The sequence below is a fragment of the Corvus brachyrhynchos genome, unplaced genomic scaffold (assembly GCF_000691975.1).
Source record: "Corvus brachyrhynchos isolate BGI_N302 unplaced genomic scaffold, ASM69197v1 scaffold6, whole genome shotgun sequence".
Lineage (NCBI taxonomy): Eukaryota > Metazoa > Chordata > Aves > Passeriformes > Corvidae > Corvus > Corvus brachyrhynchos.
Genome location: NW_008238632.1, coordinates 2,853,698 through 2,880,302, shown reverse-complemented (window position 1 = coordinate 2,880,302; position 26,605 = coordinate 2,853,698). Strand labels below are relative to the sequence as shown.

Genomic DNA, 26,605 nt, shown 5'->3' with positions numbered 1-26,605 from the left:
GGTGAAGGTAGAAGCCATGCCAGCGGGGATGGGGAAGCAAGACAGCGCAGCCATTTGGGCACAAGCTCTGCCACGCTACTCGCCAACAGAGAACACTTCATTCATTAAATCCAGTGTATTGGGTTAGTAAAGCAGACTGTGGTTTACTACAGCTTTTGCCTACAAACAGCTGTTGCAGAATTGTTTGTAACTGGCTTATTCTTAGAGGTCTTGAGAGTCTCAGAAGTGCTGGGTGGGTGCAAGAACATTATGCTAATAAATATGAGCTCTGTCACTGTCTGCAGTGGAATCAAGATAAAACCTTTTTTTCCTAAATTGACTATTTATTTCTCTAGATCAGCTTTCAAAAATCATAATTCCTTCTATTTGCAGTTAATTTTAGCTTCTATTTCATTAATTATTCTTAAAAAATTATCACTGGGGACCCTTTTGGCATTCCTATTTACCAGTGAATTGCCTTTTTCAGTGCAAAAGTAACACCATGTCTTAGATATTCCTAAGAACTTTGAAATATAAGTTTCCAGTGCACGTAATACTAATGGGGAAACAAAAAGCAAAAAATGCTTGGAAAACTTCTCATATCATGGTTAAGACCGACTTTCTTCTGAGCCCCCTACCTCAAGCACAGTTTGAGTGAATCATGTGAAATTTGGATAAATCATCATCCACTGAGCACAGGCTGTGCATGCAAAATGTGAAGCAAAAAGAACACTTCTTATGTTTTTCAATGGAAAGGGGAAGTGGACAAAAACAAGCTTATGAAGGAAAAAAATCTCAGCCTTAATTACAGAAATGTAATTTTTTTCCTACAATACTAGAAAAATTATTTCAGCTAGTGCAGCTTGATTAGATTCAAAAGCCCTTATTGTGATCTACAGGAGTAAAAATAGACAATGCACATGTTAAAAGTTGGACATAAACTGTAAATATATTCCAAGCTGGTGAGAGCATTGTTTTGTGGTACACTTAGCTGTGATTTGATTACTAATACGCAGAGCTCTCTACTGTAAGCATAAATTTCTGAACATCTGCAAAAAACAGACGAAAGTGTAAAGTATGATGCTGTTGACTGTCTTGTTAGAGCCCCACATCATTCCCCAGTGCTCACAGACTTTCCGAGTCATACTGGGGTTAATAATTAGTATAAGTGGTACCATATTATTAGATAATGTAGTCTTAACAGCAGCTGTTATTAAGGTTTGCATGTTTAAGCTCATGTGCTACTGTTTTTCAATCAGAAAACATCTGGACTTCAGAAATGCCTTGCAATGTATGCACACCTGTGATATAGTGAGGAGGATTATTGTGTGTTGGAACAGGAGATGAAATCATTAAAAGCTTCAGAGGTGAAAGGGTTCTTTGACCTTACCGTTAGGGTGTTAATTTACAGTACAGGAATTTTTTTCCAAACATCCAGTGATAAACATGTATCAAAAGAAATGACCAGACTGTGCAGGGATTACTATTAGCAATTTTGTTGCTGGTCCACTTTGCCCCCTCCAAATACACCTGTCTCCCTACCAGCCTTCTAGGGGAGGCAGGAGCCATGCACCTACAGAACAGCAGGCTCCCAGGGGAACATCAGGGACTGTCCGTGTTTCCTCCAGGAATTACATGGACACAAAGAGCCCAAAAGAGGTTTGATTCACCATGACCCACCCCCACTGATGACAAGACCTCCAGAAACACAACTGATAGATGCTCCCACATGGTCCTGTGAGCCAGGGGAGCCTGACAAGCACATGTCATTTTGGGAAACTCTTCCCTGAAGAGAATTCTCCTTGATCAGCAACAAAGCCCCCACACAAACAGCATTCCTGGTCTCCAGAACCTCTTTTGTTGTTTTTTCCAGCAGGTTCCTGGGTATTTAGGAAACTTCTTCTTTTTCAGGAAACTGTAAAATAGAGTGAGCAACTACTGTATTACCTTATGATCTGGAGAAATCTCACCACATAAAGCACTACTGACTGCTCTAGTTCCAAATGTTGAAACAAAAATAAAAACCTCCCAGATGTCCTTCAAAGAAATTCAAACCAAAGAAGGAAGAGCTAAAATGGTGTGACAAGAGTGTTAAAAATTATATTCACCCACCCACAGTACAGCATACTTGGGACTGTTGCAGCAAGCAGGCTTGGGAGTGTCCAGGTTCCTCTCTCCTCTCCCATTAATGCTGGTAAATACAAATCATTTCCTAAGAGGTTAAGAGAGTGTGAAGACTTTCCCCAAACCAAAAGAGCTCATTTTCTTTTCTTTTCTATCCCTCTTTGTTTCATTTTAATCAATTTCCCCATTTTAATCCCCGTTTTGCCCAGCTGGAAGAACATCGTGCCGAGCAGAAAAAGCTGAAGTATCTACAGAAGAGGCAGGCCCAGATCACCAAGGAGAAGGACCAGTTGCAGAGTGAGCACAGCCGAGCCATCCTCGCCCGCAGCAAGCTCGAGAGCCTGTGCCGAGAGCTCCAGAGGCACAACAAGAACCTCAAGGTGAGTGGGAGCCTTATCACAGTACCCAGTGGTGGGGGGGAAGAAGATGTTGACACCTTCCCATTTCTCTCTAGTGCCAAATCAAAGAGAATTTTACATCTTCACAAGCAATATATAATTATATATACACTCTAATCTTGAAGTCCATTTACACCAAGACCCCTTTATTCCTCATTTGGAAATATCCCAGCACTTTTGGACACTGAGTTTGCCCACACTATCTCTATGCCCTCCTTGCATTACTAGAAGCTCAGTGCAGAGAAGAGCAGCAGTGCTAACAGACCAGGTCCCTCACAGTGCAGATGCAAATGCACATGCATGGACAGAATCACAGGAACACCAGCTTTGCTCCAGTGGACTCAGAGGAGGCTAGGGGGGGGTTTCATGTAATTCGAGCACTTGGACTTTTTCAAGTAATTTGTGAGGGTCAGTCAATCAGGAGGTTTGCCTCATGACACCAAACGTCAAGACAGAAAGAATGCCAACATTATTTGTGGAAGTTGTTTGGATTACAAGAATCAGTTCAAAGAGGAAATTTTCAGGAGTGTCAAAAGGCTGGGATCCACATGCCATGTCTGCCAATTGCTTGGTGCATCATGCCATTTAAATGTGAAATGTATAATATGATTATGCTCCTTGAAAAAAATGTATGTTCAAGAAGCATATTTCTGTTGTGATTGTCCTTTTTTTCTGAGTGCATGTTAGTGATGGAGTTGGTATTAGTATACAAAAGGCCTCTGTTTGATCCATTCAAACCCTTTCTTTATGGGGATATAGTTATGTATAGAATTACACATTTGAACTGTCAGCAGCAAGAATTCTACCTGATATAACTTCTAGAAATGGTAATTCATTTTCATTCATTTCCACTGGCTCAGGAGTGGGCCTTCAGGGTCTTGCTCTGTCTTTCATTGTGTGCTGGTAAGAATACAGCTGGGAGAGGGAATAGGCACACATACACTCAAACTGTGCACTAGCAGAAGGATAAAAGCAGTTTAACAGATAGGGAAGCTAGAAGCAAGACTCACTGTGCTCAGTTATGGTCATGCAGAACTGGTAGTGAAAATTAAATTTGTGCTTGTCATTTGTATTAGACCTGAGCTATTTCTCTATATTGATCTACAGTGATTTACCAGGCCATCTGTGTGTAAAATCTTTCAAAAAAATACAAGCCACTTTTAAAGTGAATTAAGAATACAGTGTATAGTGCTTTGCATAGCCTTAACTGATATTTCTAAACAAATCATATCAGTGCAACAAATCAGTGCAGACTGGGCTATAGAGAAAAAACTAGTTCTATTTGGAAAACATATTTGGAACAAATTTTGTTGAATTCCTCATGCAGTTTCCCAGCTACTTTATGCTTATGAATCTTACTACTAGAGAGAATGGTTTTTTTCCTTTCTCTTTGTATATAAATACTTCATTACACATTTCATCTTTACAATTAGGAAAGTCTCTTTCCAATATCTTTTCACCTGTTGGACTGCTTTACTTTGTGACTAGGTTCTCTAAATAAATCTATAAATTTCAGACTCAGTTCTTATTTTTAATCTGTGTCTATTCCAGGTGAGCCAGGGAAGGTACCTGAGGTGATCTGGTATTAGGAAGAAGTGTTCAAATTTTCATCACGACTTTCTAAGAATTTGGAGACCTTTTAAAAAACCCAGAATACTGTCTTTCCTCTGGTTCCTGTGCTATCATTGTAGAAAAAACCCCAAAGTTAAATAAGACAGTAAGACTAAATACATTTGCAGAATGCATGAGGAATAAAGTAATAAACAAAGGCATTCATTATCTTTATCCAGTTTTGTCTCTCTAAGAATTTTAGCATAGTTCTTGGAATATTTGCCTTTATGCTTTAGCTCCTGGAAATCTGTGAATGTCCAGAAACTCATGTTCTATTTATTTGAGTGCAATTTTCTTTCACTTATGCCTGTACTGAGAGGGCCCAAAATCAGAAAATCCATCAAATGTTATTTTTAAAACCTGATGCTTAAATATTTTTATTTTGGTTTTGGCAGGACAGAGAAGCTGGTTCATAATTTTTTAGTTCTTGAGATTAGCACCTCTGATTATATTCCAAAACATGGAAAATAGAAACTAGGCAATTGTGTCATTCCAATAGCAAAGGAGAAACCTGGCCTGCCCAGATCAGAAACCCCCTCTGACTTACCATGTGGTACATTATATGCACATCACGTCATGTAAATGTCATCTTCACTCATCTGGTGTGTGGAATTCCCATTAACTGCAGATCCGTGCAGCCAAGTGGTGATGAATATGCAATGCAGAGTTGCATTGAAAATCCACAGGGCAGATCAAAGAAGAAAAATTTCTGGTTAGGACTGGATACCAGCCTCAAATTCTCACTTACATACAGTCCAGCTATTTTGATTATTTCCTTGCAGTTACACAGATGTTTAATTCTCCCTCCAAGAAAAACAGAATAAAGGTTTGTAAAATAGTGGAATATGTTCCCACTGCAATAAAGAGCAGCTCTGCTAAGAGCAACAGCAACTCATTTCTCTGCATGGAGTTCGTGTTCTGCCAATTATCTGACAGTTTGGTAGCTATTTAGCATCTTGTAGTGAAATGAGCATCTCAGGTCCCTCGTCCTTCCTGCCACCAGGCATTAAGCAATGACTTTCATACAAATGTCACAAAAGTCAACAGCTTCAGTTATGGGCTCAGCTCCAAACTGGCTCAGACCGTGGTGTCTGGGAATGAAGAGCACAGTTCATTGAAAAAAAGCATTCCTCATATGGAAAAAAGGCTGATATGGCTTCAGCAGACCAATAGTCTTCTGGAACTGCCCCAGAGAGGCACAAGAACAATTCCAGTGTCAATCACATTCTTCTATTTGCAAATAATCTCACATTCCTATGCTAAATCCCAAACTGCAAAATATCCTGTCTTAATTTTAACAAGGTTTTACTCAATACATTCTTACATTCTTGGCAGCAAAACATGAGAGCAAAAGCAATATTGCACTAGGACACAAGAATATATGTTTGAAAGGGTAAACATGGAGTGCAAATGTTCAGAAGGGGCAGAGAAAAGAGAACAGGAGTTTATGGCTGGTCTCTGCACAGTGCTGTAGCCAGCTCCCCTCACCCACACCTACCCTTAATCTGTGGCTGGGATCTCAAGGATTTAACTAATGAGAGTCCCTGAGGAGCTCCCCAGGACACATACCCACCCCCCTCCCCAAGCAAACATCCTTCTCAAGTATATTTTTCTCCAAAGCAGAAGAGATACAGAGAAATACTGCATCCTGCAAATAAATGCTTGCTGGGTCAGTGTCTTTAACCTTGAATCTTTGTATTGTCTCTGTGCTCTGTATTGTATAATTTTTCTACCTCAGAAGAGCAGGAAATAAGATCTTCTGAGTAACACATGTACAAAGGGTTGGGTTTTTTACATTTGCATGATTGGTAGTCTCAGGATGTCTTTTTTCACGTTGTACTAGAACTGTTTGGTGTGACATACGCACAATCCACCTTTCTTCGTTTTATATTCATATGGACTTTTTCCTCTAGAGAGCTTTAAATCACAGTAGTGACATGTTATAACACTACTTGGTCTACTGAAACAAAATATTTTTGAGGAAGGATGTTTTGTAGCCATAGAAATAGGACTTCAGACATGCAAGTTCAATTTCTCACTCTGACTTCTGGAAGTGAAGCACCTTCTATCTGCTCAGGGCTTCACCTATGTAATGGAGAACTAAGAGGTATGAGGAGTTTTTTAAACTGTATATTAGAGATAAAATGGAGTTCTGACTTAACCAAAACTGCCTAGGAATTCAAGTTAAATTTGGAACAGTTTCAAACAAAAATAAAAAGGATGACATTGTTTGTGAACATAGCCTTTCAAAAGAAATTTAAATGTTTCCTTTTGGTAATGCTAAAGGACTAGATTTAAAACATCTTCTGAGCAGTGTTTTTAACTTTACTTTGGAAGAGCATTCTCCTGCTAAAAAGATATAAACAAAAAATACCTACAAACCACTTAATTGCTGGTCAAGAAAAATGTTTCAAAATCATTCTCACCAGCTAAAAAAAAAAAAAAATTGGAGAGCTTCTCTTTCATCTTGCTGCAAATTTTCCATGTGTCCAATTTCCATGCCATGTACTGAACCAGGACTCAACCCCCAAGTCATTTGCCCAGCTCCTCATGGAATTCTTCCTTCCTCTTAGGAGAGAGAGTCCTTCTGGGCTCACACTTTGTATTACTCTGTTTATGAGTATGCACACAGGTTCTTGTGTGAACTGCACAGCACAGCAGCGCTCCATGGTGATTTCTGTGCACAAGGGTATTATTAATGGCTCCACTGTTTTTCTTCCATCATCCAAGGCGCTGTCATCTCTATAGCTCCCTGGACAGCAAAAGGACAAACATGCCCTACCTTGAAGAGCAGCTGTCCTAGATCAGGCTCGTGTTGTACATGCCAAGCAGAAATTGGGTCATCTGGTATTCACCTTGCTTTATGAGCAGGGCCTGAATCAACACCTGCTATGTCACATTCATGATACAAATTATACCTTATTAGAGTTGGCTAAGGCTTTCTTCAAATATATTTATAGAAAATATCCATATGCAGTGTTATCAGATATTTTTATGCAAATTACTATGCTAGTTGAAACCTTATTAGAGTATGCTATTTGCATGCTGTGGAGTGAGTTCTTAACATGGTCCTGGCATAATTTGTAACTACAGCAGATATGGTCCTAGCCACTCTATATCAGGATTACATTCCCCAGAAGGGCAGACTGTCCTGGAAGAAAATGAGGAAGGAATAAAAATAGCCTGTATTTCTGGATGCAAAGCAATAAATCCAGATTCTTTCTGCATTGTCTTTCATATAAACAAATCCAAAACAGAACTTCAATAACAGGGAAAAAAAATAAATCAGAATGTCTGCTTTGATTCTGTAGGAAACAGCCCACAGGCTTTCCTTGATTCCACTAGCTAGTAAATTAGTGCAAATGTTCATGTCAGTTAAAAAGTTAGGGAAGGAAAATTGAGAAATTGGAAGAATTTGTTCAGAAAGGGATGGATTTCTCTTAAAAATTTAAATCCCAAAGGCCATGAATTTGATATGAAGATTCCTTGTTAGAAGGAGGCATTTTAAAGGGTGATTTTTTAATTCAGTTAAAGAGAATTTTGATAAAAGAGCTTTTGACTGCTTCCACTAAATATCTTCTTCCAAAGCAAAAGCTGTGATGCAGTATCATGAAGCAAGACATGCATGCATGTCCTCTCTTTCAGGCTTGCTTTGATCTGAAGCTCTGCTCTACATCCATCTTTATAAATGCAAATTCTTATTTCCCTAATTTTTTCAAAGCCACTGTGTAATTTGCTCTGTAAATTTAGAATCATGCCTAATGTTGGAGCAGATGAAAGCAAGAAAATCTCCAAAGAGGAGTGCAAACACATATAATCCTTCAAAGGGAAGCCTTATGCTACTCTGAAACAGTATTTTTCTGGAACTGCTCATTATGTCTCTCACTTACTCTGTTCTCTCCCATTTAACAACAGGAGGAAACAATCCAGCGGGCACGGGAGGAAGATGAGAAGAGGAAAGAAATAACTAATCACTTCCAGGGCACGCTGAGTGAAATCCAGGCTCAGATCGAGCAGCAAAGTGAGAGGAACATGAAGCTCTGCCAGGAGAACACGGAGCTGGCAGAGAAGCTGAAGAGCATCATTGACCAGTATGAGCTGCGGGAAGAGGTGAGCAATGCCCTGGCTGCTGGCTGGGACACGCGGCACACCCGGCTGTCCCAGGGAAGGCAGGAAGCACGACCAGCAGCCTGGCCATTAGTGGAGTGTCTCACAGAGGTAACAAGGGCAGTCCCCACCAAGCTTTGCCCTCTGAGCAGGACTATGCCTGCAGCAGGCCCTCCGGTCTGGGTCGGGACTGGGGCGGGCCCGCCCCCTCCCGGGGCCAGCCACGGCAGCCTTGCCGCTGTGGGGAGAGGGGCTGAGGCACCCCAGCAGCAAGATGTGCCATCTGCCAGCCCCATCACAGCTCCCCCAAATCCCTGGGGACCTCCCCTAGCATCCCCTTCGTCCTTCCCACTAAGCTCCCACTGAGCACATCCCAGCTCCCATTTCTTTGGACAGCCTGTTCTGCAGGTGACAACAAATATATTTTGTTCCCTCCAGAAGCAGGTTGCTGAGAAGGGCTCTGATGTAAACTATTTGACCCCTCCCCCAAAGCAGAAAATTAGGATGACAGATACAGGAGACCCTTTGAATTGAAATAGAATTTTTTTGCAGGCAAAATGCTCACTAAGATGTAGCAGATAATAGATAGATGGGAAATTATTCTTTCTGTAAACATTGGAATTGGCCAGAAAATTTTGACACCAAAAAAATCCTCCAGTAAAATCCCAAACTAATGTTTTTTGGTTTTTTTTTTTGATGACAAACACAAATATCACAATGGGTCTTTTCATAGTTTCTAAATACGTTTACTGTGAGACTCAGTGCAATCAGACAACATTATCATACTAAATAAAACATAAGTAATCTGTCTTTACAACCTGAAATTAGTGATACAATACCTGCTTTTCCAAATCTGTTGAATCATGTATGAAGTCTTATACCAAATGAAGGAAATGTACACTCCTATCTTGTGGTATCTATGAGAAGAAAATGTGAACCGGAGGGACACACTCAGAATAATTGCTCCTATGAATTTTATCTGAGTGAATTAAGAGTGAAGAAGGCTATCAGCAACATTCATCTCCTGAAGGTCACCATGGAGGCAGATATTTTACAGGCTAGAGGAGGCCTCTGGTTTGCTTGGTCTGATCTCCAGATCCCCACTCATTTACTGTCACCCAGGCCTCCAAGCCCACACTGTGCAGGTGTGGCCAGACCAAAGGGGATGTCATGGGCTGTGCACATGCTCCCAAGTACTGCAGGTGCAATGTGTCTACACCATTGTCCACACTGTGGCTTAGATCCACCAGCCATTTAACAGCTCAGAAAAGGTGTGTCCCCAGCATATTTATTATTGATGAGCAATTATTTGATCTTCAGTCATATTAGATTATACTGATGACTTCATATGTAGACCCTAGAAGTGGCAAAAATGCTAAGGCTTTTTTTTTCCTACAATAAATCAAAATTGATAATGTACACCAGTTTCCCTTCCCATGCTAATTCTGGAATAGTTTGTTCTTATCAGAGCTGTAATTTTTTAGTAATTGCAATAGATTGGGTGTCTTCTTGTTTTGCAATGTTTTTGCCATATAAGTGTTCCAGTAAATAGCTGTACATGTACGAGCATGAAGGTCTATGTAAGATAATTAAACCTGCACATTCAGCAGAATTTATTTTTTTACAGCACCTTGATAAAATATTTAAGCACAGAGAACTTCAACAGAAACTGGTGGATGCCAAGTTGGAACAGTCTCAGGAAATGATGAAGGAAGCCGAGGAGCGACATCAGAAAGAGAAGGAATATGTACCTATCCTTCTAATTTGTCTTTTATCTAACTTTAGGCCAAAACAAGCCCTGCATGCTATTTCACTAATATATTGGTTCTTCAGGTCCAATCTGGGCTACAGTAGCAGAGAAGTTTTTATAGCTACCATCAATGCTCAGTGCAAAGGAACAGCCTCTGGAAGGCTGCTTGCATTAGCATTAACAGTTTTAGAAGCACACTGCAGAGCAGTGGGTAAGAGCCCAGGCTGCTCCAGCTAGCTCACTGTTATTGTGCAGTTGGTGCATCGTGATGTTGGGTCAGGTGATGCCATTAGTTTTCAATTTTCTCTGGTATTTGATACTCCATCTCCCCACATGATAAATGCACACATCTAAACCATCAGAGAGGAGCCCAAGAATGTGGGATTGAAGTGAAATCCCCCGGATTCAAAGCCTCCCCAGGCATCCTGCCATGGGTCCAGTTTTGCCAGTGAGGAAGTCCACAGGAAGCACTTGATATGACAAAACCTCCCCTTCTCTGTTTACCTCCCTATATAGGTGTGCCAGTGCCTCTTTTAGGTGGGCAGCAGCTTTGTCTGCTCTTCCTCCCTTTCCGGTGGAGGGGACATCTCTAGCAAGGGGACAGGGAAAAACAGGTCCAGGAGGGATGTCCCTTGCAGGCACAGCTGTGATGGGAGGAGGACACTCCTCCATCTGTAGTCTCACACATTTTGTGACTCAATCAGACTAAAATTAATTTTCTCAGACTGCCTGGTATTTTCATAGCAATCCTCACATCTACAAAGGATCGGAGTTCAATGCTGGCACATGGTCCCTCTTCTCAGTGGAGGCAGCAGCTCTCAGAGGGAGTGACAGGCTCTCATTAGCTGGAAGAAAGCTTTAGCTTTCACTAGTCCTCCAGCTAACTCAGGAGCAGCATGAGAGAGCTCTAAAGAGAAGACATTTCTTTCCCCATATCTGGGAACAGATCTATTAGCACAAGTCTGGCTAATGAGTATCTTAAAATATGGATGAAAATGTTGGGCTCTAAGCCCTGTGGTTAGAGCACAAGGGAAACACAGCATACACCTCTCACCAAAAACAGCCCATAAGAGCATTTATTCTCTTTCTCTACACTGATCTTGAAGCTGGAACACCCACTCCTGCTCAGCTTTACTCCCAGCTAAAGAGCGAGGGTAAAAAGGAGTTGGGGCTTCTCTGTGCAGATGTGCATATCACTGCATGACAATTTGTAGTCCAGCTGACTTATTCCATTTCACTCTGACACCTACATAAAGCCAAACCCCAAAATTTCATTCATAACCACTGATTCTTGGCAGATTTAAACTCCAGTAAGCATGTCCAAGAAATCACTTACAATGGCAAGGCAAATATGGGCTTACTTTACTGCTGTCACTGGGAGTTCTGCTACTGAGTACCAGATTTCAGATACTGGGAGAAAAAACATCCTCAAAACAGAAGACATAAAGACCAGGCATTGGCTCTGTGGAAAACTGGCATATACAGCCTTGTGTCAATGATCTTTCTTGCTGCACGTCTCAGAACATGAGTTTTGGGGCTGCTTGTCACCTGTGATTGTCCCTGTTTTAGTCAAAACTTCTTTGTGTGCATTATCCAGAAATGCAGTTTTGGTATTTTCATTTCTTTTAAAGCACTGAAAGTCATCACTGTCTACAATTGGGAGTGGAAGATTTTCTTTTTGGCTTTGCTGTGTGTATGAAATAACAGGTTTGAAAACACACTACAAAACCTTTACACAGTGGGTGTATAATAGCATGCACAGTGTACAAAGAATATTTTTCCCATTGTCCAAATTAATGCTTAAAAATCCTGCCCTTGAGGTAAGCTGGTGATGTATGGCTAACATCACCTCCAAGCAAGGTAGATTTAGCTGCAGAACTTCAGGCCAAAAGCCATGCAATGAGTCAAGGCATAATTAAGCATGTCACGATTCATCACAGGTAGCCGAACACCCAGAGATCTGGCCTACACTTGACTCCCACCTCCATCCTATTGATGTGATCTTAGTCCCACCCACCCAGCTATTGTGCTAGGGTCTGTGGGAGTAATGTATATACATGTATGTATGAAATCAAGGTGCTTTTGATGGAGTTTTCTCACTCAGCTGTAACTCTCTCCAGCTCAGTAATGTGCAAAATTAGAACAGTTTTCAGAACCTTTCTCTCCATAGAATTTTCTCATCCCTGTGCATGACCTTTGCTGCAGGATTTTGTAAATGTTCTTAAATGAAAATAATTGTATTCTTTTATCTATTTGATTACTCTTTGAAGGCTCACTTTGATGCTTTCCCATGCACTTCTTCCATGCGGGAATCTCTGCCCCCGTGCAAAACTACTTAATTTTTCAAATATTACTATGGGATAGGGTTAGGGTTAGGATTAGGTGCTCGGGGTTAGGGTTAGTTTTAGGCTTAGATTTAGGCAAGGAGAGATGTCCCCTCTTGCAGAGTCTGTACACCTCAAAAGGACCTCATTTCTTGCACCATTCACTCTACACATGCGTCAAAGAATGTGATTCTGAATTTAATCAGCAATGGTTCATAATATGGCTTTCACAAATGTCAACTTGACCAAAGGATGCAATTTTACTACCATCCTGGAACTGGTCAGCACTTCTTGGACATCCTCTCCCCCATACCAAATATTTTCAGCACTTCTAATACAAACTTTGATGTGCAATTAATTGCAGTTTAAAGTGTCTGAGGCTTTCAAGTATATGACTGCAAGGTATTGGTCAGATTTCTATATAATTGTAATTTACCAAGTCTGACAGCAAAAAAGCGAAGCTTCATTTTCACTAAGCCAGCCCCTGTGACTGTCTGGGCCTCCAGCAGCTATCCTAGCTCTAATAATAAATACAGTGTAGCATCACCACGCTTCACTAAAGTGCTGCTCTGTAAACACCACATGCAATATTTATTCATTTCTTGATACTTCAGCCTCCTTGTTACCACTTCATAGTCTATTAATAAATGTATCAGTTCTGACTCGTTTTCTCCCAGCTTGGTGTTTGCAGATGACCTCAGGCTGCATAAGAATGCGTGCTAATTTGAGCAAGCCTCTCTGTGGCTTGCTTCCATTACAGAAGAGTTTATTAACTCTTGGATTTTTACTGACTGCAGAAGCTATGTGGGTCAATAAGAGAGAGGGATTTCATTAAGAGGCAAAAGAAGCAATATTTCTTTGCCTTCTCTGTTCATCTGTTACGCTGCGGCCAAAGACATGGTGCAGGAGGTGGGATCTTTTAATAATTCCAGTCACACTGCGTATGGAGGTAACCCTAGCTGAGATTAAAGCAATACAGATAAAAGCCTAGTTCTTGGAAGCAATGACTGGTATAGAGACTGGGTAGCTCTGAAGGTTTTCAAATGACTTTTCATTAAATCATTCAAACCCTATAAATTCTAAAAAGCACTCTAAAAAAGTAGATATCAAAGAAAGGTGAAACTTAAAAATCCAGATTTCATCAAAACTTTAAAAAAATTGATTTTTTTTTTACATATGTAAAGCATACCCTCTTCCGAGAAAATAAATGAATGAACTGATGCTCATTTAACCCACACCAGCTCTTTTTACTGGCTATGGCACAACCTATTTGAAATTTTAATCAACAAGATCTGAATTCAAGAACTTGATTTATCTCCATTGAACCAAACATCAAATTAAATTCTCAAAATAAATATTAAGAGGCAGGTATAAAACAAATACAACATGACGTTTCTTCATAATTGAGCTGTAAAACATTCTTGTCTAGGAAACTTTAGATGGCAAAAATTCAGTGGGTCCAAATCAAAAGGGAGAATTGATGGAAGAAATATTTTTCTAGAGCTAATATATATATGTTTATATGTCTAATTCAGATAGTCTCTGTGCCACAAACAGCTGGAAGCAGTCAGCATTTTAGGGTTCATCCTCAGCTCTTTTACCGGGTGGTATTTGCATAGTTTACATGTGTTATTTCCAATAAAATATTGAGAATAAAAGTATTTACTGGGGATCAAATACATTTTCTGCATGTGCTTCTACTCACCTTTCAGTTCCAGTACAAGTAAGATCCACTGACGTACACAATCCTTTTAATTTTCAATATATTTTTAGAGCCCAGCTGTGCTATTTTAAATACAATTTACAGTACAATTTAAGTACAATTTAATGCAACAGAGCAAAATCCTGTGGTAAAATAACTTCTTTATGTCTCCTTTCTCAAGCTATCATTAGCATTATTTTTCTAAAATGTATTTGGCCTGACTAATAAAACACTTTATAAATGTTTGGTAGACAACAGGGACATTTCTTTAACACTTTGGTAAATGTTCCCTGCTTTCAGATTAAACCAATTGCTAAAATACTACTGTGTACTACTAGTACAGCACTACTGTGTGGAAGTGCTGGCTCAGAACTGTAGCTAGGAAAGGTCTCTGCACGCCTCATTGCTACAATTCATTCAGCCTCAACCAATCCTCCACCTGCTCTATCTGCAGCCTGCACGCCAGAATGTGATTTTGCCAATCACCTTGGAGTAGGGAATCACACCTTCCCAGGAGCAGCCAGGCAAGAAACTGCAGTCAAGCTCCTCCTGGGCTGCCTACTTAACCCGAGACATTTATCACCCTGAGCTGGAATTCTCCACTTGCCAATGCAAACAGAGCCCAGAGATAACAGACAGCACAAAATTTATGACATTTACTATGCACTGGCTTTCTGAAAACTTGCAGATTTTTTTGAGGCAGGTCTGACTGTGACAATACCCACATGCTAAGTCATGGTCATTATTGCAAAAGGAAGTTTGCCATTCACTGGAGAGCAGGAATTTGGCTGGAGCTGTGCTGAAATGAACATGCCAGAAGGTACCATAACCATTCTCTAGAAGTCTGGTGAAGAAATGATTAAATACCACACTTCTTATAGCCCGCTGTACTGCACACTTAATTCCAAGTAGGTTTTGAACTCCTATTCAAATATGCCTTTGGAACCCGTATAGCCTGTCCCGTATCTCAGGATAATACAAAATACTCTGTCTTACCTAACTGCTCTAACTATATTCACCTGAAAGCTAGATCACTCCTTATCATAGTAAGAGTAGCTGGAGGATGAGGATTTCCAGCTGATAAACTAGGGACCTAACAGTTTTCTCTCTGTCGCCCAAAACACAGCTCCTGAACCAAGCTGCAGAATGGAAGCTCCAGGCCAAAATGTTAAAGGAGCAAGAGACTGTCCTACAGGCACAGGTGACGTAGGAGAGGTGATTGCATGGTGTGCCTTTGTTTGCCAGTTTTTAACCCATGAGGCACATTCCAGGTAAAGTATCCAAACTACTTTCTGTGTATTCCTTCTAGCCTCATTCTACATCCCATAGACTATTGCAAAGGAAGCAGGTTCTTTTCAAGCCAACTGTAAGGTAATGCCCATACTGCAAATCATACTCTGACAAGTGGGTTGTTTAGTCTAAAGAAGAGAAGAGAAGGCCCAGGGGAGACCCTTTTGCAAATTTTTGGTATTTAAAAGAGGTTTATAATGATGGAGAGAGACTATTTGCCAGAGCATGTGATAGGACAAGAGGTAACAGTTTTGAAGTGAAAGAAGAGAGATTTATATTAGATATGAGGAAGAAATGCATTGCTGGGAGGATGGTGAGACACTGGAAAAGGCTGTCCAGAGAAGCTGTGGATTCCCCATCCCTGGTAGTGTACAAGGCTGTCTGGATGGGGCTTGAAGCAACCTGATCAGTGAAAAGTGTCCCTGCCTAAGGCAGGAGGACTGAACTATGTGATCTTTAAAGGTCCCTTCTGACCCTAATCATTCTATGTGCTATGATTTATGAGTGTATATAGTACTCAACCACAGAACAACGTGTGTGCCTCGATTATTCACCATAACTACCCTTCAGGCAGGTTTCTAATACAGCAAATCACTGAAGCACATATTAATCAGGAAACATGTTTACCAAACTGGAGCTGCTGTGTCCATATGCTTTTATGGACTGGGGTACAAAAGCATCATTTTCACTAACTTTAACAGGAATTCTGTCTACTAAGGGCTTATAGAAAGGGGTCTCTAGAATTTCAGTGCTTAATTGTAATTTGAAACTTTCAATAAAATAAAATTACTCACCAAAATTACACCAGCAGTCAAGCTGGAGTGAAAGACAGTAAAACCAAGAAATAGGCAGAATATACTACACTTTGGGAGCAATGCAACAATCAACCTTGAATAGTCAAGTGAGACCTTGAATCAATGAATGAGAACACTAGATGACATTTTAGGAGAGAGTATCAGTAGATTTTTCTAGATTTAAGAAACACTTATGTAGATTTATCTTCCTTGACCTGTCTGTGAGAAAGATTCCCCTCTAGCAGAACCTTGAGGGAGGTGGTGTCAGTCCATCAGCCCCTCTTGCAGCTGCCAATCTCCTCACCCATCAAGAAGCGCCCTCCTAGCCCTTGCTCACAGTTAATCATACAGGCAAGTTGTCCCAGCTTTTCCCTTGCAGATGGTCTAATTGCTACCTGTTGAGCAGTCAAGAAATGCTGGTGTTAAACTGATAACTTGGAAACATGTTAAGAGGGGTTTTGTTTTTCACATGTTTATTCAAAGGCTGAGATAAGCCAGTGGCACACTGAAGAACATCATATAAACTGCTGCTGACAATAGATTGACAGGTCCTGCAATCAAACCTCAAAGGCCTCCAACTGAGTCTGTCCCGACTGCAAACCTGCTCCTGATTTTCTCAGAGCGGTTTTAATTAAACTTTCATGTTCAACCAGAAGAAAAAAAAAAATATGCAGGCAGACCTCTGTAGCCAGTTCAATGAAACTGGAGGTATTGATAAAAACTAGAATATATTAGGCACACATTTGAAACAGAAAAAGTGTTTTCAGAAAAACCTAGTCAAGTAAGTCTGTAAAGGCATTGAGAATACACGTGCCCCTTGCAGACTTGTACAGACAAAAATTAGGTGATTCACTTCCTGAAATGAAACATGCAGTTAGGTGTGTTGCTCAAGTGTGAGAGCTCTGTCACTTACACCTCAGCTGGGAATAATAACATTATTAGTATTATATTTTTAAATTTTTATTATTTCCTCTATGGTAGCACCAAAGGACCTCCCTCATGGACCAGATGCTATCATGCAGGGTGTCGTGCAAGTGCAGAACAGAAAGAGCATAAAGAGTTCCTTGATGCAAACAACACAAAGCAATAAATAGATATTATGTGCCATCCCTGGAAGTGTTCCAGGACAGGTAGGATGGGACACTGAGCAACCTGGTCTAGTGGAAGGTGTCCCTGCCCATTGCAGGGATGGTCTTTGGGGTCCCTTCCAACACAAGACTTTCTATGATTTCTATGATTCCATGAGGAACAGATGCATGGAAATTTAAGAGAAGACAGTGGGTCAGTGAGATAGGGAGAAGCCATAATATAACCTTCACAGTGAGATATTACTCTGTTTCAGAGGAGGTGATGAACACCCACTGCTTCCTTGAGCTGGAAAGAACTGGGGACATCCTGTTCATGCCAGCCTGTCTCTGGGTGGCACAATGTGCCTGAGAGAGCCAAATCCGGCGCTCCAAATGGTGACAGGGATCTGGCACTATCTGAGGGGGTACACCCAAACTGTGGTGCTGCTTCCCAGGATGCTGCATGCTCTCCCCAGGCATGATGCTTAGGCAGACTATTTTAGCTTCACACACTGGAACAAAATAAAAATATAGAAGTCAGTCGAGACCTTTAGTGCAACCACTAGGCCATGGCAACCAAGAAGAACATAACAAGGCCAAAGGGGTGTCCCCACTGTAGCACCCTCTCAGCATGGCAATGCTGAGGTGCCCCCACTTCCCAAGGCCTTGCACTCACAGCTGTGCTGCCTCTGCCCTCCCTGCCCACACAGTCCTGCTGGATGCAGCAAGGGGGTCCTCATCTCCCTGACCTCGGAGCACAGGTACATGCTCCTAGTGAGAGACACCTCTCACAGCCTGTTCCCAGACACTATGAAAATATTCCTTTATTATTCAGCTTTAAATTGCAGAAGCTGTTCTTGGTGCTATGGTGCTGCCTAGGGCCCCAGCTGAGGTCAGAGCTTGCCCTGTTCAAACGTTAAAGGTTTTTGACCTAATTAAACAATACGCAAAAATTGGAAGGGAAAGCAGAGACAGAATTGAGGTGAGTTTTTTTAAAACAGACCTGGGCTAGGAGCCTCAGTTGTCTGACTCCCACCCCTGCTCCATCACCTGGCTTTGGGATGCTCAGGCATTTCTCCTTAGAGCTATGACATCTCTTCCAAATGTCAGTGTTCCACTGATACACTTGGTATCAGTGTCCCACTTAGGCTGTGGAACTTGGGCTGCTAAGACAAATCCCTCTGAGTTTTTGTTTGTGCCTAGGTCACAGCTCTGGCTACAACCTTGTATAAATTCAGACAGGCAAGCTCCACACCAGCTAGCTCTGATATTGGCACCACCGAGCACTCCATATGGGTTAACCTCCGGTGTCTTCACCCAGCTCCATGGGGTAGAGTGAAGCCAGAGCCCTCCTCACAGCCTCCAAAGCCCTTACAACCCAGGTTGTACTTAGCTAGAACACATCCACTGTACTTTGCATTGGGGCACCATAACAACTATCTTGAACGAACATGATACATAATCGATGATACCTAATTTCAAAATCAGAATTAAAGCCACCCCACTATTAGCAACATTCTGTAAATCTTCTTTTCCTCAGTAACTGCACAGAAGTATCAGAGGAGGGGGTGAGTTAGCTGGCACCACACTAAAGAAAAGCTTCTAGATAATCCTTTATCCAGCTCCCTGCTGGTGTGGAGAGAGAGGGCAACCAGCTTCCACCCACACACCGGAATACTGCAGGCTGCTCTTGAACCTCCCAATGCTCTGCACCCACCCTGCCTCAGCCACCACATGTGACACCATTACTTTCCCTAAGAGCTGCCAGGCTGGATAGATTAAATGTCTGATCACCTAAACACTGCTGGGACCAGAAGGTTCCGACCACTGTTCTGGCACCAGAAGGAAGGGAACAAGCTGGAGCTGGTCTTCTTTTCCAAAGGAAGAAAAACCACCAAACAAACAAACAAAAAAGCCCCACCAAACAAAAAAAAAAAAAAAAAACCAAACCAAACAAACAAACAAAACAACCAGAAAAAGTTGAAAACAAGAAAATCTTACAGAAAAACTAACCTCAGATCTTTAGAACATTTGCTCCCCCAAAACCATCTGATGATTTTAGGTACAAAAAAAAAAAGTAATAATGACAAAATACAGCCACAGATGAACTTTCACAGGGCTGCCAGGTATAAACTGATAGCAAAATATGGAGCCCTGGTAGTCTGAAATGCTGCCACATTGCAACAGAACTTTCTTCCGCTCTGCTTCATGAAGTGAAACTGGCAGAAGAGGCTGGCTGTGGATGGCTTTCTCTGTCTTTGTTGGCCTTGCCTACAGCTGCAGTCCAAAACAGAGCTGACAAGGTGCTCTCTCAGCTCACTCAGGCTGTGGTGCAGGGATGCATCTTGAAGGAATCCAGTGCAGAGTCACTGTGGTGTGAAAGTGAAGGGTGGGCTTTGCTTACATGCCAGATAACATAGAAAGACACTCCTCTTGAACAGGGGAGTCCAGTGAAGCACATCAAGCACTGCCTGTGCAGCTCCTGGCCACAGCCGGAGCCATCAGGTGGAAAGATGGAAGAGCAGGACGGCAGCGTGATGTGGGGATGCCTCTCCCCCAGCTCACTTGGACATCAAAAGCATCATAGCCAGGGTAGCACCCAGGTCCCAGCCTGGCTGGAGGAGTAATCCACAAGGCAGGTGAACAGCCAGGCAGCCAGGCAGTATTGAGATCCTCTGTCAGGGCTGAAACCCCCAGGTTAAAGCTGGGGTTTGGGGATGTCTGCATGGTGAAGCAAGGCTTAGAGCTCAGGCACAGCTCTGCTCACGCTGGCTCCTACCTTGAGTTAATCCCACTGAATGGTCCTGCATAGCATCAGTGGTTGGACCAGCTCAGGTTAGTCCTTGCCCATGGAAGTGGGCCAGGGATCAAACCAAGGAAAATGTTTTCAGAAGTCTTGATATCTACAGAATTACTTTTTTTCTGGGCACTCTGTATAGAGACACTACAGCTGCAACATTCAGGAGAACAGGGCATCCATAATTCCCAGGTACTTTTAAAATCACTTGCCTGGCTCTTTCTATTCTTACTCAGTTTACCTTTCTGCAGTAGAGGAATCATAGTAGTTTGCAACCATAAAAAGATGCATAGAGTTTCTCTTCCCTGATGTTTGTGCTTCATGGTCTCCAAACAGAAGCTAATTTCCATGTCCAAACACAATACTTATTTTATTATCCTCTACCAAAGTAGAAGTTCACCATCCTGGATGTTCTGAAATTACTGAGTGGGTTTTTTTTTCTCTCTGTTAATACAGATCACTCTCTACTCTGAAAGGTTTGAAGAATTTCAGAAAACATTGACCAAAAGCAATGAAGTGTTTGCCACATTCAAACAGGAGATGGAAAAAGTGAGTAGGAGCTCATGCTTGAACTCTGTAATTGATAGTTTCCTTTTAGATTCTGATATTTCTTACTGTAATAATTCTGAGATGGGACCATTTCTGTACATTTTGAAGAATAATCTCATCAACATTGAAATAAGATTTAGGACACACTCAGCCACAAGTGACAGCAGGTTAGATTTCAGCTCTGCAAGCTGAACAGCAGAAAGGAGCACAGAAAGCTCTCCGTTTTAGCTAAAACTGAAAATGCCTGGAAGAATAAACATTTTACCTAAAATCTAATGTGGTGGTTGGGTACAGATCCCTAAGACATACAAGAGGGGGAGTCTGGAGCCACATTTATCAGACCATGTTCCCAGGAGTGAACTTCTGGATGACTGACACTGGTACAGAGAGTTTGACATAGGCTACATATCTTTCTACTGGCGTGTGTAGGCAGAGCTGAAGCCCACCAACCCCTTTCCACCATATGGAAACAGTCCAACAAACAGTTTCCTTGCAGCTGGGGTTCTTATTTCCTGTGATGAATGGGAGTTAAAACCCTGTTCCCATCCACATGTTGTACCTGCTTTCATAATTAACAGCGTTCTGCTCTGCCACCAAGGCTCAAAATCCTCATGCCCTGATCCCGGCAGCCTCTAATGATTCTTCACAGAGAGTTCTGTCTGCAGAAAACAGAATGGAAAATGGTGCTATTTAGCTAGTGGTGTGTTTTGGAGGTAGTATAGAGGGGTGCCTAATCCAGGGGGAACCTGCCTGGCCTCGATGGCTCAGAAGAGCCCATCTTTAACTTCCCAGCAATCTAACACTGTGGTCTGGTAAAGAGACGAAGATTCCACCATTGCTTTGCCTTTTGTTTTTGTGGTAGTTTGTATGCTGGAAGTTGGCTATAATCAATTGGTCCTACTTTTGGGACTACAGACTAGAGGCTGAAAGTTATACAGCAGCTACTTAAAATGAAATCCATCCCTTAACATAAATTATTACTTAGCACAGACACTACAGCCGCTGGTAGAAGAGTTATGAGTAGGGCCAAAGACTTGAATAAAGGGGCTGCCCTAATTTCATCTGCACCATGGAATTTCTGTTGTGATTCAGCTTTTCTTCCTGATTCTATAGATGACAAAGAAAATGAAGAAGTTGGAAAAGGATACTGCTACATGGAAATCCAGGTTTGAGAACTGTAACAGAGCATTACTGGACATGATTGAAGAGGTGAGCAGTCTTTCCCATATCAAGATGCATCCTTTTCCCCACATAAAGCTTTAACCAGGAGATGAGATAACCTGAAACTGCCAGAAGTCAGTGAAAAGTTTCTTCTTGAATGTAAGGATCTCTCTTTCAAGCTACCTTGACAATTGGATGTCTTTAAGGAAAAAGACAATCCCAGCTGCTAGGGCTTTTAAATTGTGCAGGCATTCACTACATCCATGATAAACTGAATTATGTAACTCTGAATTTTAAGTGCTCTAAAAATGGGTGATTCTTTATGCTCTCCCATAGAAGCAAATTGGCATTAGTTCACTTCATGTTACTTTCTGCATAAGAGCATCTACCCAGGGAATTAATGTGTTCTAGCTAACGAACTTTAAAATCATGCCTTTCATTAACTTCCTGTGTAGTCAAACTCTAAGAGTCAAAAGCAAGTATTGTGTCTCACCATACCTTTAAATGTGCCGTCCCAGGGGCATTGCAAAGGAAGTTCATAAGCACATTGGAACTCATTCAAAGAAGGTAAGAGGCTGCCTGAAATTTCACCCCGAACATATGCTGAACTTGGACCAGATCTTTCTGGTTAGCTTTGTAGCTCTGTGCTATTGCTACTTCGATTTCTGTATCTCTTGTTTCCTCACTGGGTGTAGAAAATGCTTCAATTCAGGATGCTCTCACAGAACCCAGAAGCAAGATAAACAAAAAATATAAAGCAGCTTGTTTTTCTCCAAATTCACACGCACACCTACCAAAAGTCCAAGTAGGCTTTTGGATGCTTATCTGTATGGACATCCACTATGCTTTTCCATCTCTCCACATCATCAGTAGGTATTCCTGCAAATGTATTTGAGTGAAATTGATCTGAATATGTATGCAGAATGTTAATACACTGTAGTTACAGGGATGAATTTCCTCTTGAAGCTTTCCAAAAGACCAGAGTTATTGAAGAGCAGTTGGTGAAAGCCAGCCACCTGGCAGCATCCTCTGAGGGCTGCTTAGATCTCAAATTATTTCCTAATTGCCAGTTCCACTAATGAATTGTATGCACCCAAACTGAGCCTGTACCTTTGCCTGATGTCTTTGTCTACAGAAAGCCATGAGGTCCAAGGAATATGAGTGCTTCGTGCTGAAAATCCAGAGGCTAGAGAACCTTTGCCGTGCTCTGCAGGAAGAGAGGAATGAATTGTACAAAAAAATAAAGCAAGCACAGTTCCCAGAAGAGGTGAATGGAAACAGCATCTTAGAAGAAGAAGAAGATGATGACACTGATACAACCCCTTCCTCCTCTGAGCAGGCAAGCATTGAGCTGCATGAGAGTGACAAGAGGATGCTGAAGCAGCTGGCTGAAGCTTTCAGGGTGTCCCACAAGGCAGAGGAGTCCCTCCCAAGCAACAGCAGCAATCCAGAGACCTGTGACACTCAAACATGCAGTGCCATCCTGCTGCCAGAACCCCCTGCTCTTCTCCTTCCACATTCAGAGGCTGGGAATCACTGTGAGCAGCCCAGCACAAGCACACCAACACCCACTGAACGCACACCAGCACCCACTGAAAGTATGACAGTGGCCACCAAGGATGTGTCAAAGCCCACCAAAAGCATGGCCTCACTTCCAGACAGGGTGCCAACACCCACAGAAAATGTGCCAATGCCTCCCGAGAGTGTGCTAGTACCCACTGGGAATATGCCAACACCCACTGAAAGCATGCCAGCAACCCCCGAGAACGTGCCAACACCCACACAAAGCACACCCACTCCCCTTGAGAATACGCCAGGACCCATTCATTGTCCACCAAAAGCTGCAGAATGTGCAGATGACCCAGGAGATACAGCTGTCCAAGGTCAGTCTGCAGAGCAAACAGGGGACACAGACATGGAAGCAGTGGACTGAAGACACCATGTTTCCAGGCTTGTCGTCTGTAAACCAGAGCTCTGCTTTGTCCTCTAAATTGAGACCTTTTTTTTTTTTTAAAGAAACAAAAATTGGTTCGTAAAACACACTCATGTATCTGTATGCAAATGTAATACACTTCTCTTTGCTACCACTATCCAGTAATAATGGGTCTGCCAATTTTGCAGTCCTTCATCTGCTTGAAGTATAATATTTTCTTAATGACATGAAAATACAATGAAATCACAGGATCTTTTTTTCCCAGGCATGATGAGTCATCTCATTCAGCAAAATAATTTTAGTGTTGCAGTACCATGTTTCCAAAACCATTGCAATTCTCATGCATATATTTAAAGACTCACGATTAATTCTATCTATTTGTTTTGACATTGCATAAAAGATGGCCTACTTGGACACACAAGTGATTTTAGTAAATGAGGTGAAATGAATCTGTAATTACAAAGTAAAATAGTGAAAGTATAAATGTGGTCAGCCATATCCAAGGAGCAGTTCAACAACCAGAGGTGAATTTTTGGGCAAGGAAATGACCACTCAGCACTGTAGCCTAAATACCCACAAGCTTTCAGCCTTACCTTCCATTGGTCTTTCCTGCTCAGTGTTCTAGAATAGGTTTTGTTTTCAACAGAACTACAGGGAAAGGAAAAAGATCTTTTCTAGATTCCCATAAAATAACTGAAAATAACATCAATTTCCAAACTGACAGCAATTTCCAAGGTAGGGGGTCACAACTCTCTGTCTCCATCCAATAAAAAACTGCTACACTGTCATACTGCTTGGAATCACAAGCCCAACAGTGGTGATCATGCCTGTTTCCAGCTCACAAATGAGATTAGAAATTCAGAAGTTGGTTGCAGATCCCAGTTTCTAGGCAAGGAGCAGAAAGCAGAGGGGAAGGTACCAGGATGTATTCCAGAAGAATAATCCTGAGATCATGCTTCTGGATGGTGCAGTCCCTCCCAGTTACAGCCACATGAACCACAGCTTCCTCCTGGCACTGCTGCATGTGCTAATGTTCCCAGCAGAAGGATGAGAACACTTGCCTGTCACCCCATTCTGAAGCAGAGCACAAGTCAATCACCCAGAAGCAAAGAGGAACCAGGAAAGTAGAAATATCTCTCACAGACACCTCCAGGGGCTGGCTACATTCTCATCCCCTTATCTTGTCTAACCGGCTCTTCCCATCTGCCTGCCAACAACTCTTGCTTAATAATGTAGCCACCTTGCCAGAAACTGGTTTATTCTGGTGCCACGAACAGAGATGAAGAAGGAAGGAGGAAAGAGAGGGTACCTACCCAGACAGCTCTACTGTCTCAAGCAAGGAGAGTAAGGAGGCTTTTAGAAAGTTTTAAAAATCCTGTGGACACATTCCTTGTTTCTCATCTCCTTCCTCTGAATTCCATCCAGGCCTTTCAGAGTCTCAGCTGGATAGCTTAAGAATTTGAAAAGGGCAATTAAACTCTTGTTTAAAGATGTTTAGAAGTTGAAAAGGGAAATATTAAAATCAAAGAAACCCATGTTTATAGACCGATCCCAAGAAGACCCTGAAGACGAAGTGACTCATTCAAGCCAAAGTCGAAATACACATGAACCATGAGGAAAGATGTCATTTTTGGCAGACCATGGGAAACAGTGGCCATAGAGTCCTTCCAGCATGCCACCCTCCTAAAATGGGGTTTGAATCTTTGCTTACTGCCAACATGGTTCCTACTCTGGTTAAATATGCATGTGCACTGTTTGGTCCAGCCTTTTCCAGAGCTAACTCTTGGAGTATACAGAGTGTAAGTTGCCACACTGTGTTTGGATATGGCCTGTAGCTATTATCGGTACAGTTTTCAAGTGTGAATGCTTTCTGTTAGATAACAAGACCTGCAGGATTTATCTCATGTCTTTAATCATCTGAAAGTAGATAATGTGAGTCGTAGTTATCTTAAGCTGCTTTTATAAGCCTTTTACAGTGAAGAAGAAAAAGCATCTTTTGAGGACAAGTTATCTCATGGTAAGACTGGCAGCCAAGTCAGAAGGAATTACTTTCTCTCTGAAGACGATATTTCTCTTCAGATTCTAGAGCCAGCCTAACACAACAAATTTAAATTTAATATGCCTACTGTTAGGTATCTAAATTAGGCAACATGAATCCCATCAAATATTCAGATTCAAAGCCCTAAGCGAATGGCCATCTCTAAAAACCAAGTCAGTTATGTGCCTGTGAAAACATTAATCTGTAACAAATCTTTATCCTAAGATAAAAAGTTATACTCACCTGATACACTTTTTTTAGTTTCCATTGACTGAAGTTGGTAGAAATATAGTTTCCATTACAAGTTTTGTTTGTTGTTAGGGTGACTTTTAAAATTGATGCAATTTATGTACTTGTTAATGTTTTGGGGGTTTTAATTCTTGATCTTGTTTGATTCTGTTGCCATTTTAGTAACTACCTGCATGAAACCAACTTATTTTTCTTTAAATAGGCCCTTCTTCTTCTTCAAATAGTCTTCAGTTGTTGATGTTTTCTTATACATTCAAATGTTCAATAATAATGGCCTTGCAACTTTAGATTGGTTCCATTTTGCATAATCATTATGGTCACATCTTTAATTATGTAACTGATGTCTCATACCTTCCAACTTCAGCGAGCAGGGAGACAAGGATCCTGCAGATAAAAACTTCCTACATAGTTATGATTTATTCTTACAGCATCATTCCTCATGAATAAATACATAGTCTTCTGGGAAAATTACTCCCCCTCTATTCCACCTTCCTCATTTTGCCCTTGTAATTCTAACACTGCACTCACATACTTGCAATTCCTATTACTATGAGTTTCTCTCACATACCTGTTGCTTCTCTTCTTTAATACCATGTACCAACTGCATTTTATCCCAGCAGTTTCCTGCTCATTTTCAGTGCACACATACAACACTGAAAGCACAGGAGAGTGACCTTTATACCTTTTAGTTTCAGGATTTGGTTTCATGTGTTTACAAGGGATAGGAATTGT

At 41.5% G+C, this 26,605-nt stretch overlaps 1 protein-coding gene across 1 annotated transcript in view; it reads left to right on the top strand.

Annotated features, from left to right (window-relative positions):
* TXLNB (taxilin beta) overlaps positions 1-26,160 on the top strand; it is a 39,798-nt gene extending 13,638 nt beyond the window's left edge. Inside the window, exons 4-10 of the mRNA XM_008635984.2 lie at positions 2,313-2,483; positions 8,028-8,222; positions 9,847-9,966; positions 15,122-15,196; positions 20,400-20,492; positions 21,606-21,701; positions 22,789-26,160. Of these exons, the coding sequence (XP_008634206.1) occupies positions 2,313-2,483; positions 8,028-8,222; positions 9,847-9,966; positions 15,122-15,196; positions 20,400-20,492; positions 21,606-21,701; positions 22,789-23,586 (1,548 nt within the window). The 3' untranslated portion in view covers positions 23,587-26,160. The remainder of the gene's footprint in view (positions 1-2,312; positions 2,484-8,027; positions 8,223-9,846; positions 9,967-15,121; positions 15,197-20,399; positions 20,493-21,605; positions 21,702-22,788) is intronic.
* The last annotated feature ends 445 nt before the right edge of the window (positions 26,161-26,605 follow it).